The 14,995-nt window shown below is 37.7% G+C and overlaps 1 protein-coding gene across 2 annotated transcripts in view; it reads right to left on the bottom strand.

Moving 5' to 3' along the window:
- Nucleotides 1-363: 363 nt before the first annotated feature.
- Nucleotides 364-14,995, bottom strand: part of LOC143253786 (uncharacterized) — a 33,985-nt gene continuing 19,353 nt past the window's right edge. Inside the window, exons 1-3 of one of the 2 annotated variants that reach the window (XM_076508158.1) lie at nt 7,227-7,363; nt 3,999-4,198; nt 364-2,473 (exon numbers count right to left, since the gene is read on the bottom strand). In XM_076508158.1, the coding sequence (XP_076364273.1) occupies nt 680-2,473; nt 3,999-4,175 (1,971 nt within the window). In that variant the 5' untranslated portion in view covers nt 4,176-4,198; nt 7,227-7,363 and the 3' untranslated portion in view covers nt 364-679. Of the gene's footprint in view, nt 2,474-3,998; nt 4,199-7,226; nt 7,364-14,995 lie in introns of those variants that run through there. The other variant, XM_076508157.1, reaches the window with a different exon arrangement.

The following is a 14,995-nucleotide window of genomic DNA, read 5'->3' as shown; positions in this document are numbered from 1 at the left end:
GAAGTATCACTACATGTGTGAGTTGAACAACAAGGGGTATGGAAGTATCACTACATGTAGGTTGAATGACAAGGGGTATGGAAGTATCACTACATGTAGGTTGAATGACAAGGGGTATGAAGATATCCAGAATGTCACAAACATTTTATATCATTTGTTATTTGGTAGTAAATTCTTGCATCTAAATTTTTAAGGCTGTTTGGTTCCACTCCTCCTAAATTTCGTTTACTCTGAAAATGAAACATTTTGTTTGTGCTTAAAATAAAAGAATGAACGTTATGGGAATTATATACAAAAACTCTGCTTGAAAGGCCCATTGAATGCATTTGAAACTTTGGAATGAGATAATAATAACAGTCTGGCTAAATCAAACAAAATAAATGTTTATTGGTACACTTTAAAAATAACCCTAAGCAACAAAAAACAAAAAAGCGCCTTTTTATTGTCGTAACACAACGTCTGCTGACATTTTCTAAGCGTGTATCGATTACAAAAAGCTATCATATCTACCCATATTTTCATATCAAATGTTTGAATGAGGTCCGTTAGCTATAAAAACCAGCAAGTGTGCTATTCATCCAATTCTATACTATTCATATACTGACATTATAGAATCACCCAATCACGGAACAAGCATCCAAGAAGAATAATCACATACATAACGCTTGAACAATGTTTATCACAGTTTCACAATTTCTGAAGTACAGGCTTTAGGGACGAACCCTTCCTCTCCTGTCGCAGATCGAACCCAAAGCCAATCTTTCAAATCATTATTTACCAATGTTAACACATCTCCCTTTTTAACTGTCATGATATTACGCCCTCTACTGGTGTATTCCTGAATAACACAGAGTTCCTTTTCTGATTTGGCGCCATTGTTATCAGTGTTCCAGAAGACATCTTTGAACGCGACTCTTTCATCTGAAAGTTCCTCGATTTGCTTCATACCATTAACTTGAGATCCAGGTTTGTGCGATATTCGCTTTGAATGATTAAGCATCTTGGCGGTGGACGCTGACAATTTCGCATCACGATCGTTTGTTGAAGGTTCGATTTCTAAAGCTTGTTGGCCATTTTTAAGCGAGATGGATTCTTTCGGTAAAAAAGTTTCGTTTTTGTCACATCGCAAGTTCGCCTTTTTCTCGGAAAACACGACTTCCAAGCGAGAGCCGTCCGTTTTGTCTTTGACGGTGACGACATCCCACGGATGAGATTTCACAGACTCTCTCGTTAACAATGCACCCAGCGGCATGCAGTCAGCCGAGTGAATGAAACCTTCTACCCCGTGGGGAGTCTGAACGAAAAACCAATCCGATTTCTTATAGAACGCGGTGACTAGAGTCCCCATTTGAAGAGATGACTGTTGAAATGGGGGATCCTTACCTAGATGGAGGTGAAGCCTCGTATACTGCATAACGACCATTGGCACAGCCACCGAGTTGTCCTTCGTTGTTTCTTCTGGTAATGTATTTAGGCCTATGGAATCCATCGCTTCGTCTCGACACGCTAGTAATGAATTAATTGTTTCTGTAAAATTGCTTCTGGCAATTTTCTGATCTGTGATCTCCACGAGGTTCCCAGATTCACTGTCAGTTACTTGATCGTCAACGTTTACATTGCTGTCTTCTTTTACAACCGAAACTTCATTATTTTCAAAGAATCCTTCCCGGTTGACAACTGAAGACAAGGAAGACGATAGTGTATCTCTGTCAGTCTTGTCCCTCGAATCGTGAGGGGTCGTTTCTTCCTTCTGGCTCTCTGCAGTCCTCGATTTTTCTTGATTTTTAATAATACGATTTTTCCTCATGGTCGCATGCTTTTTGTACAACCTTGGCTTAACAGAAAGAGTCCTGGAGCTGTTGTTATAAACGGACGGGTCTAGAGCCTTGGGACATTCTTGTGAATATGTCTTTTCGTTAGATCCGTGGTATGTGTTAAACTTTCCCACAGTGATGATGGAAGAAAACTGAGTTTCCAGTTGTTCGTCGTGACATTTCATAGGCCTGGCTCCGTTCTGAACCCACTCTTTAGTTCTGAATTCCCTAAGCGCTTTTTCCTGTATACTTGTAACTGTGGGTGGATTACCAGTTGCTTCGTTCAATTCACAAGATTCGTGGTCCTTTTCGGTTTCAGTCCTACCGTTCTGGGAGTCGCACTTCCTTAAATTTTCGGACACCTCCTTCATATTTTCATTATTACACTTATAGTACTTGTCAGCTGCCTTGGTTACGTTTAATACTTTAGTGTTAACGCATTTTAAATCTAAGGGTGAACCAGAAGGAAGGGCTAAGATGGAAGGTTCCGATTCTGAAGACACAAGATTGGAAGGATTACACACTGGAACTGTATCACTATAACCTACTGGCCAGAGCCTTGATAAACCATAGGCTGGGTTCTCGGTCGAATGGCGACTGTGACATCCTGAGTTGAAAGCTAATGATTTGGTAGTAGCCCTCACGTTTCTCGTGGCCCTCTATAACACAAAATAAAATATATTGTTTCTTTAATCGACATACAAACACATTCACTGATTATTGATTTAAGTCTGTAGTTTCCAAACGTTTTTCGCTGCAATACATGTATGTATTTTTTACATTAATTAGTCTTCGTATGGTGAAAGTATAGCAGCATCCCTAGCGGCGCACAGTTTGAAAACCACTGGTTTAGGATTTTACTGCTCCAGCTAAAAAGTTCAGAGTCAACTGAACGTGGCTCAAAGATTAATGTAATTATTTATGCGATAACTAGTTGGTTAAAAATTCCAACGAATTATGACTAGACAAACTACACAAGTCTAATAGGCTAAGTGTTATGGTACGCCATATATCGATAAAGCGAAATGGCCACAAAATTTAGGGAAATTTGCATCTGATGAGTCACGAGGTTCATGCAATAACATCAACTGGTTGAGTGCTTGCAGTTAAGCACAGAGCTACCCAATGGATTATCTGTGCTCTGCCCACTACGGGTATTGAAACCCGGTTTTTAGCATTGTAACTCAGCAGACACACCACTGCTTTGCAAACAGAAGTCAACAACAACAACTTTGTTAACAAAACTCGAACAAAAAGAGCAAAGAAACTGTGACGAAATCAACGAGATGACGAAAGTGATGGCGCTTTGTTCAAATAAAGAATAAATACTGTGACACCCTTAAGGAAGCATTTTCCATTTCAAGTTGTCAAAATAAATTAGATATCTTAATTTCCCGATTGGTTTTGTGGTACTTTTGGGTACAAGTAATTTCTATGACAAAATATATAAGCTAAGATGTAATCCTTTAAATTAACAAGAAAAACACAATCTAAAAATGGCCGAGGAAACCGAAATAAAATAATTGTACATATTATTGAACGTTAGACTGGAACATCTGTTTATTTCGTGTTTTTTCTTTATATCGTAATAAATATTAATAATATATTTAACACAAATAATGATAGCCACTCCCCCTCACAAAAGTAGATACACCAACCAACAGAAGTGATTAAACTTACGTCATAAATAAGTTGTTTGTTGTTGTTTTCTTTGCGCAAAGCTGCACAATGAGCTATGTGCACTCTTTCCACAGCGGGGAATCGAACCCCAGATTTTAGTGTTGCAAGTCCGTAAACTTATTGCTGACCCACCAGAAGGCCATAAACGAGAAAACAAAAACAAAATCATAAGAGGTCAGAAGAGCAGAAAGATAACCATGACATATTTTTTAAGGTTGAAGTGAACCAAATAAAAAAAGCAGAATTTTCATGAAATATAGTGATTTTAAGAAAATTATAATTATACGTTTGATTTCTTTTCAAACTTGTTAAAACAAAAGATCGAAATTTATTCATTATTCAACGGAAGCTTCTAAATAAATATATTTAAGATGTTCGAATCATTATATATGGCTTCCGTGTTGCTGTTCAGTTTAGAGATACTGAAAATCCTCGTTTTGAAGATCAGAGAAATAATTTATAAATTAGTTGCATTCACAACCGATAGATGACAGAAGCAAGTACCTCATATGCACATATGGACCTATGGTTGTTGAGAGTAGCATAGGGACCGCTCTCGTCGCTGCAAGTACTTAATTCTCCAACTTCCGAGAGGTCACTGTGGTCGCTTTCGTCTGAGCTAGCTCCTTGGAGCACCTCTTGAAGACCCCGTAGGTGTTCGTCCTGCTCTCTGAAGGCCATTCTGACTTCTTCATTTGTTGGTCCTTAAAACAATGGGGAAAGAAAAAAGCATCTCAAAAGAGGAATAATTAATTAATACGTCCTTGAATTTTAAGTGTGACAGTCGTGTCTTGTTGCAGTTGTTTCGTTTTTATTATTGTTATTTGCCGAAGTATGTTCGTCTTTGATACCGCTGTTTTTATAATCAAAAACTGATCTAATCACTCAAATTACATCACTGATTCGTTTTAACATTTCTAACGAATTTTTACGCTTAAGTTTGAATAACTGTTTTAAAATCGTTAGATCATTTGGAAAGTAATAATTCAACGTATATGTTAGGCCTAAAACGCCCAAATATGCTTTTTTTCGGTACGTTTTTAAATTTATTTTTGAAGAACTTCTAAGAGAATCTTTGGCAAACAAAAAACGTGTCATGTCTTTTAATCAAGCCGCTGAACAACAAATGTTAAAACAGTAATTATATGATAATACATTTCGGCTGTTTAAAGCAAGACTCGTTAACTGTGCGATAAATTATCGACTTAACGTGACATTAAAAGTGTTTGTGTTCCTTAGGTGGATCTGCGGTAAGATTGAGGACATACAAAGTTAGAATTCGGGGTTCGATCTCCCTGTGAAACAAACAAGAAATTGCACGTGTTTGATGTGTACCGTACTTTATAATCACCGCTAAGATTAAGAAACATAATAGTTACACGAAGGTGTTAACTCGACAATGGTGACGGGAGGCTGTATTCTTGACCAATTAGGAGAGAGGAAAAAAATTTCGTTTTTAAATACCAAAAAATCCGATCATTTTAAACCAAAGTTGAATAAAATGATTCAGTAGGTTTTCTAGCAATAACATATGAACTAAAGAAAATTTCTTGATCTGTCAGAGTAGAGAACAGTGTTAAATTAATAAAACGATCGTTCTGTTTTATAAAACTTTAGTAAATACCAGGTAAAAGGAAAACGTTGTTAGAATACCTTTATAGAAACCAGGCATGTAACGATTTATTATGTCCTTTACAATTGTTCATCCCTAATATAATATAATATGAACATTTGATGGTCTTATCTCAAAAAGGAGTACGATTGACACGAGTAATATGGTACCAATGTTGTAGGCCTGGCATGGCCAAGCGCGTAAGGCGTGCGACTCGTTATCCGAGGGTCGCGGGTTCGCGCCCGCGTCGCGCTAAACATGCTCGCCCTCCCAGCCGTGGGGGCGTATAATGTGACGGTCAATCCCACTATTCGTTGATAAAAGAGTAGCCCAAGAGTTGGCGGTGGGTGGCGATGACTAGCTGCCTTCCCTCTAATCTTACACTGCTAAATTAGGGACGGCTAGCACAGATAGCTCTCGAGTAGCTTTGTGCGAAATTCCAAAACAAACAAACCAATGTTGTCCCCTTAAGATCACAGTGCCTTATGTCATTCCAAAACAGACGAAGTTGGCGGAATGTGACACCAGAACCGGACCTTGGTGTGGGCGACATGTGCTCTCGCCCCAAGAGACACAAAAATAGACACAACTATTAAGAGTTCTTGCGAGTTTTACAGGAACATTGGTGTCGAATCCAAAGTTCTCATAATTATGTCTAGGACAAATTCTGGCAATACCCACCACCACGTTCACATTTGATGAGACTGAAGTTTGACAATGGTACAAGCTTATTCCATTCGCCTAATACCCTCTTTCTTCAAGAATATGTCAATCGAATCATCGTCTGTCAAGAAGAAACCAGAGCCAATCACAGCAGTGAGCTAATGACGTAGATTATGGTACCTCCACTGACTGACTAGTGGAGAACATGCTAAGACCTATCCATGAGGTGAAGAATCCAAATAACTTCAAGGGAGAAACTTGAATAGGATTGGTTTCCGAGTCTTGTAGCGAAGTTGTTAAGACATGCGAACTATTAGCTACCGAGATATCCCCCTCTATCTCAGACTCTACTTCACCAAACACATATTCCTCTGGTAATCCTTGATGGATTACCACCTCACTTTAACCCTCGTCAAATTTCCGTTTTCGTCGACCATTACAAAACAAATGTATTTCTTGATCCGAAAAAAACAAGGATCTTGCGACATGGTGGAGTCTTTCTCCAGCCTTCCACCATGGACGACTCCACATTCCTGTATAACCCATTGAATGCCAGTATTAATATTTGGTGTTCCGCAACGAAAATCCAATCAAGCCTATTTTTTGTCTTCCTTCGGGATGTTCAGCCATCAATCTCCCCAGACGAAGTTCAACACTCATTGGAAGCAGCACCTCGTCAAGCCTACATGCCATTCACAGAACCCGTTCCAGATTCACAGGCCTACGTACCCACTTTATGAAGGTGGTTACCTATTCTAAACAAGTAGCAGACTACATTTTGACTCATGGTTGTTTTCTACATCTCTTTCACCACAGAGCCGAACGTCCCCGTGGAAGACCTCCACCACTACAAACGAACAAGTTTATCGAGCTTGTTACCCCACGTGCCACTAATCCGACCTCCCCCCCCCCACATTGCATACAATCTCAAATACCAAGAATACCTTCTCACCTACCTGACAGTTGATAAACAACTGAACCCAGACTGTCGCTGACTACAGCTTCCAGCTTAAACCAATCATCAAGTGTCACAAATTTACCCAGACTACATCAACCCCAAAGTCAATCTTAACCTCAACCCGAATCCAAACCACATGGATCTCGACAACTCACAGGTCAAACTCAACTGACAATCAACCAACAACATGCGAGCTGACTCAAACCTATATAGTAAAAAACAAACAAAACACTCCAGACAGCAGTAGAGAAAAATGACATCTATCATCGATACATACGATCATCTCACGAGCAACCAGTCCTAGCCATCATTCAGTTGGTTTAACTGTTCCATATCGCGCTGGACAATGTAGCTCACCACGACACCCCTTTCTGTAACAAACAAATAATCCATTTTCAAATCTACGTTTCGATTCACCTGGTTATGTTAAATTCTTAACTTGTTTTTATACTAAGATATTCCTTTGGATACTTACAATTCATTTAATGTTTTTACTAACCATGCCATAAATAAGTTCAAGAACTTGCTGCTTCGTCACATGGCCATTTACGCAGCTACCACAGGAAACGGATTCTAGGACTTCCTAACATCAACCATCACACTTCATCCACGTCGAACAAATAAACTCACGAGCGGGGCTGAAGGGGAACAGAAAGTTCCCGACCACTCGGGTTGGAATAATTTTCCTCCTTCTTTAAACCGAACTCCTGTCACGGTTTTGGTTTGGACAGGATTGTGTGTCGGTGTGTTTGAATGCTCACGGAAAGCTATCCAAGGGCTATCTGCGCTAGCCGTTTCTAATTTAGGACTCATGGACTAAAAGGAAGCCAATCGGATCACATTACTCACCGGTAGTTCTTAAACTACTTCTATTTTAAGTGAAAAACTATGACTTGAACATCAATTTTATAACGCATTCAAGATCTCGAAGTGCAAAATGCGATTTGGGGGTGGGGTAACGGAATGCGAGCATTGGATTCGCAGCTTCTTTGTCCGGCAAGTTAGCCACTGAGCCACGCTCAGCTCTAAGACTGTGTGACGTATTGACATTATTTTATAACAGAAGGGTTTTGTCTAATCGTAGCTATAATATTACAAATTTCGAATATTCGTTGTTTTATTTTTCCTCCCTACTCTACGGTAAAGAAATATAGATAGGTATATACAACTTACGAGTTAGTTGGCAAAACTGGATTGTTCGCTTATTTCGTCCTTTACTGGTTTAGCAACACAATTAATATGAACTTCCAAACAAATAAAAATAAATAACTGTTTCTACTTCTGAAGATGTATCAACAAATTAGGCTAACGTCAATTGTGTTGATATTCAAGTGAAATAGACTGTATTATTTCTGAGGGTTGGTAGGAAAGGGAAGAACAAGTCGGAAAAAAAAATTCCGATTTGATCGATTTTTTTTATTGATCTGAAAAAGAAATTTAATTAAGAAAATTCAAAAAGAAAACAGTGGTTGAAATTTCAAGGTGTGGCAATGATACGAAAAGTGTATATAAAAGTTATTCATAAAAAAAGAGCAAATAAATCTGTACATCGCCGGGTTTTTATGACGTAACAATATATAAATACGTACTTGCTGAATTTTTACGTCGTAATAATAACTATAAATGTTAAAGCAAAGTATCTTGGGTCACAGTGAATCTCAGTGGCACCTTTTTTACCCGCTGGTCGCATATTTCATTATACCTAAGCCTAATTAGGCTTATTAAACCACATATACTTCCTGAAGTTAACGTCTGCCCTATCAGCAATACATTATTGATATCTATATTTGATGTCACTGCCAACATGCCTGAAGGCCAATGGCTTGTAGCTCTTGTTCGACAGGAAATTTTTTTTTTATGTCTTAAAATCGGAATTTTCTCTTTCAGTAACTAAGTTTAAGAAACAACAATCGGCTTTAACAAGCTACTAGTCGACGTTAGGGATTGTATATATTAAAGCGTCTCACCCCTCCCCTACTACGAATTTTCTCGTTTTTTCTCTTCCTTATTAATATTCCTAATTTGGTTTAGGGTTACGACTTACAGAGAAATCTCTCTATTAACCGCTTAATACTTTATGATTGGAGAGTCGTTTAGTCTGAATTTTATTGTCGGGAACGAGTTTTCAGGTTTCTCAGCTCAGTCTGATTCACTACTAATTGAAGTCCACAGTTATAAACCATTTTGAAGCTCATGATGAACAAATAAATTCCAAGGGCCGGTTGCTGATAGACAATACTTTCCAGTTCCAGGAGAAAGAGAAAAAAAAAACTCAAATATTTCTGGTTATAAGCGTTGTGTGTTTAGATATACATGAAATAACTTAATAGTTATAGGAAACGTATAACTAATCACTAATATCCCTGGTCTGTGGAACGACTCTGAAATCTTCTCCATATTAAAACAACATTTAAGTGGACAATGTGTGAGTAAATGTCATGAACATACACATATCATCGCAGAGGAACGATTTTAGTAGAATATAAAACAAGGTTTGCACGTATATAGAGGTTATAGATACGTTAGAGGTAAGATAAGTAGATATAACATATACAGAGATTATAGATAATATGTTACAGGTAGGGATAGGTATTAACCTGGTAAATTCTACTGACCTTGATGGATCAAATCTGTGGCATATCAAGAGCGTATCAACAATGTGTGGTGTGTCTTCTACTTCACGAATGAAATACCAGACGTAAACTCACCAATCCAATAGTAATGAAATATTCACACACTATCTATTTACAAATAAAAGGATGTCAAAGTTTAACACGAGACTGAGCTTTAAAAGATCGAAATTCCTTTGTTGTTCGATGAATTTCACACAAAGGTAACCGATAACTGTCTCCTGTCTGATTTTGAAGTGATAGATTAAAGGGAATGGAGCTGACAGACTGGCGAGTCTTAAGCAACTGAATAGTGGAATGCAATTCCTCACTTTTGAGCGAAAGTGCGTTATAAGAATTGCAGTCACATTCCACTATTCAGTTGCTTAAGACTTGTCAGTCTGTCAGCTCCATAATGTTTGGAATTAAGCATGTCGGGACGCGATCATAGGGTACGAGGTTCGCGTCCCGTTGCCGCAAAAACAACAACAATAACAAAATTATATTTGTCACTTCTGAGCGGAAGTGCTCGGAGCTCCAAATTCCTAATCTGTCTAGGACTGGTCTATAATTTATTTGTTTTAACCACATTATTCTGCTTCCTTTCTCTTCATTCTCACACTACCACACCGATCACTAAAGCTTCGACTTGGTACATTCTAAATGTGCACAACACACAAAACCAACATATTTCTCTAGCACGTTCACCGATAACATATGATAAAAGCAAAACTAAACTTTCACTTTTCGGAAAATAACAAACCAGAAACAATACAATTTAATCAATCACTAAACTGCCACAAGAGGGCGGATACAGTGCAACTGGAAGCTAGTACAACACACAGTTACAAGAAACACCTGCCATACGTTACGTTAACGGAAAATATGCTCACGTAAGTAAGAGGAAAGCTACGAAAACGGTGTCCCCTAACATAAGCAAACGACCCTTTTACTGATTATACTTGCATATAGACCCCCACCTCCAACCCCACACGACGAAATATTCTTTTTTATATACCGGTTGTTCCTCTTTCCCTCCATTTTTGTGTATCATAATCATAAAAGCCAAGTGTCTTTCGGTCAGTCAGTCGGTCAGTCTCAATTTCTCCGTATTTGGCGAGTTTCACTTCCACTTTTTCTATACCACAATTTTTTTCACCCTCCCACTTCCTATTTGAGTTGAATTTAATCGCTACAAAGACGTAAGCAGCTCCTAGATTTCATCACTTTTTCCTGTCGAGGGGTAGCATTTATATCAAGGGTTTATTTATCACCGAATGCAGTTAACTTGTTGTTCGTTCTGAAGTTATTAAATGATGATTGAGTATTTACAGGAAATACGTTGTTGTTGTTTTTAAAGAACTACTGAAAAGATAAAACTGATGTGATTAGAAAATAAAAACTGATCAGTGGATGCTAGGAGAAGAATCGAGGTTTTGGTTTCCTTTTCTGTACATCTGTTTATGGGCGGCAAAATTGCAAATGACTGATTGATTGGATGTTTGGTATCAAAACCCGGTTTCTAGTAGTGTGAATCCGCAGACATACCGCTGTATCACTGGAAGGCAAGTCTGCTTGTTTTTTAATTTCGCGCAAAGCGTCCCTAATTTAGTAGTGTAAGACTAAAGGGAAGGCAGCTAGTCATCACCACCCACCGACAAATCTTGGGCGACTCTTCTACCAACAAATAGTGAGATTGACCGTCACATTACGGCTGAAAGGGCGAGCATGTTTGGTGCGACGGGGATTCGAACCTGCGATCCTCAGATTACGAGTCGAATGTCTTAACCCACCTGGCCATGCTGGGCTAGAGATAAGTCACAGAGGAATATCAGGGTATTCAAATTTGTAAGCTTTGGTTTCCGGTCATTTCCGACAGGCTTTTAAACTAGTGTATGTATTTATATTTATTACTTATTATTATCACAAGCCCATAAAAGGAATTGATTATCTATATATTCTTATTCTAATATAATTTTCTTTTGTTACTTAAACTGCACTGGCTGAAATAGTTTTTAATTAGTCAACGGTCCCCAAAGCTTTAGAAACAGCACAAAAAGTCTTTCTATACTCGCTCCACCTATAAAATCATCTTCATATATAAAACATTCTTCAGATGAAGATATGCTTGTTTAATATGTATATTGTAATTGGGTTTCTAACAACAAAACCGAATGTATTATCGTGTACAGCGAACGATAAATCCTTTCACGCCGTCTTCTTTGGTCATCTAACAAGCTACCGGTTTCAGACGAGGTAAGCACCGGAAATTCATGCATGTGTGAGCGCCTTAAAATTCTACGAAATAACTTTAGTGGAGCCTTACATGCATTGTTCGCACGTCCCTAAATTTGGCAATAATTATAGCCCTTATCCACTCGAACAACCTTCACATGGGGGGGAGATTCGGAATACGTACACGGAAAATTGACATGACGCGCACAACACACACAGACACGTTTGTTTGTTTGTTGTTGAGTTCAAAGCTAAACTATGAGCCACCTGTACACTTCCCATCGCGAATATCAAACCCAGATTTTTGCGCTATGAGTCCATAAACTCGTAAGAACCCAAACAAAAAATGTTTTCAAAATACACTGGAATGTCAACAGCACAGGTCGAGGAAAATGTCACAGAACCTACAACATAATATTATGATATACTAATTACATAAATTCGGACACATCTTTAAGACAACCCAGAGGGCGTCACACTAAGAAATAAGATCTCACTCTTTAATCATTATTTTTGTTTGTTTGTTTGTTTTGAATTTTCGCGCAAAGCTACACAAGAGCTATCTGAGCTAGCCATCCTTATTTTAGCAATGTAAGACTAGAAGGAAAGCAGCTACCGTGTTTCTCCGAAAATAAGACAGGGCTTATATTAATTTTCATTCCAAAATATGACACTAGGGCTTATTTTCGGGGGATGTCTTATTTTGATATATTGAAAAAATGAAGTTACAAAGTAAAACTATTAAACTAACCATTTAAAATAAACTATTATTAAACTAACTGATTAATACTTAAACAAACTAATTAACTAACTATTAAACTAATTAATAATTTATTTTTTTTATTTCCTCTTCCTGCCACTCTTAACTAGGGCTTATTTTATGGGTAGGTCTTATTATCGGAGAAACACGGTAGTCATCCATCCACCGCCAACGTTTGTGCTTTCTCTTTTACCAACAAATAGTGGAATTAACCGTTACGACATAGCGCCCTCCCACGGCTGAAAGGGCGAGCATGTTTCATATGACTGGGATTCGAGCCCGTGACTCTCACATTACGAATAGAACACTCTAACCACCTGACTACGCCGGGTATTAATAATCATATTATAATTTATTTCTAAATCAGATATGAATATTATAAACCTATCCAGGTGGATATTGAGAATTGTTTGTTTGTTAATAAAACAACGAAAAAGTCACATAATGGGCAATGTGTGCTGAGCCCAAGGCGTTATAAACCACTGTTGAGCAACCGGAGGGCTGAGTAAAGTCTGAGAAGAAAAACACACATCTTTGTTCACTCACCACCGCTTTCAATTATTTTTTGTTGCATAATTATAAAATATTTTTTCATTAATACCACTAGTAGAAATATAAAAGTAGCCAAGAAATATCTAACCAATAAAAACTAGTCAGTAAAAATAACCAATAGAAGCCAATAACTAACTAACGAATGTATATGAAGTAAAAAAGTAACTAATAAATAAAAGGCAATAAAAAATTAACCAATAAGTAAAATATGAAAACGTAGGCAAAAAGAAATAATCAAATAGCCAATAAAACCAAAGCAAATAAAAAAATAACCAAGTAGCCAATAAAAACGAAGCAAATAAAAAATAACCAGTAAGTAACTGACTACTAAAAAAGTAATCGGGTCTTTGTCGGTTGGAGACTTGTTCCTGGCGTCTATAAACACATGACTTGTACAATAATATACTACCAACAACACGATTACACTTCATAATTACTGCCGCCATTTTCTTGGTATTTGAAACAGAAAATGAATGTTTCATTCCTTTTTTGTTAGTTACCTGCATGCAGAGTTGTAACAGGCAAAAATTTTAAAAAATTATTCAACGTTTTACAGGACATGTACTAAATGTTTTTTGAGGGTTAAGCACAATTAAAAAACAATCGAATTATAAGAATGGATACAAACTTCTGAAGTTTTTCATGCCATGTTTATACATAGACAGTTCTTTTAGTAACCACTATACATTTTAAACACACAAAGAGTAGGAAATAGGTGTCCATGGCATTGTGCTCTGATGGAGGATAGATATGTCCATGACAGTGGAAAAGTTAACATAAAAGAAATTTATATGCAAAAACGGCTCGTTTGGGCTGAGAAAACACTTTACATAGAAGAGCGAACAACGTTTCGACCTTCTTCGGTCATCGTCAGGTTCACAAAAAAAGAGGTAACTGACCGGAAGCTGACCACATGTTTGAAAGGGGTTGTGTAACTGTGTGTCGAAATGTAGGGGCGGTATTAGATGCCCTTTCAAACATGTGGTCAGCTTCCGGTCAGTTACCTCTTTCTTTGTGAACCTGACGATGACCGAAGAAGGTCGAAACGTTGTTCGCTCTTATATGTAAAGTGTTTTCTCAGCCCAAACGAGCCGTTTTTGCATATAAATTTCTCAACAAGTGGGTTTCTCGTCATCACTGATTAACATAAAAGACTTTCTAAGTCAGTAGAAACGGTAACAATTTGGTATTGTTGCTGGAAGACCTTCGGATATCAATGGCTTCGTGCACAATTAACTGTTATTGTTTGTCTCTTCGATTATACCGAGATGTCAGGCTACCATATAGCTTCTGAGGCACGCGTGCGTAAGGACAGGTTTTGCTAGAGTTCCGAGGACATTTGGTTTGTTAAAAAACTAGTTCATATTTTTTGTTTGAATTGAGCACGTATTCTCACTGCTGAAGAAATGTTTCGTACCAACAGAGTGGGCTCACTTGAGCGCCAAGGAAGGGCGGCGTTTGCGTGTGTTTATGTGTTTCGAATACTGAAAAGGTTTGCATAAACAGAAGACGAAAGTTACAAACAATGATCAGAAGAAATGCAAATATTTCTCATTGTTTAATTACTGTAGTTCATAGTGGTGGCCAAAAGACTTTTTAACATTAGAAATAAACTAACAAATTTATTATTTTCGCTTTAAAGCTTCTTCAAAAGCGTTTCTTTCAACGTTTCGGTTTGTATTTTTAGTGAAACGCTCCTAAGGAAGTTGTAAAGCGAAATGTTCAGCACCCAATTAAATAACAATAATGAAATTCGTGTCCAAAGGTTATATTTTCTAGTATTAAAAAAATAATCCTACTTGCGATCTTATTAAACATAAGAAAACTTTATGTACCATAAACACAAATGTCATTTACAGTAAATCATCTTACGCATCTTTAGAAAAAACGGAAATACATGCTATCATCCTGGTAACACACACGTCAGCCCCACGAGTCCCTGGTTTTGGTTTATTTTATGAAAACAGAAAAGTATCTACGGGCTTCAAAATAGCAGCTTGTCTTACCGTGTCTACTGAACGGCCTGATGAAGGTTATTATCTAACACCAAACAGTAATTAGTGTCTCGACGTGTCTAGTGAACGGCCTGATGACGGTTATTATCTAACACCA

The sequence above is a fragment of the Tachypleus tridentatus genome, chromosome 6, assembly GCF_004210375.1.
Source record: "Tachypleus tridentatus isolate NWPU-2018 chromosome 6, ASM421037v1, whole genome shotgun sequence".
NCBI lineage: Eukaryota > Metazoa > Arthropoda > Merostomata > Xiphosura > Limulidae > Tachypleus > Tachypleus tridentatus.
This window is presented reverse-complemented; position numbering and strand designations above follow the sequence as displayed.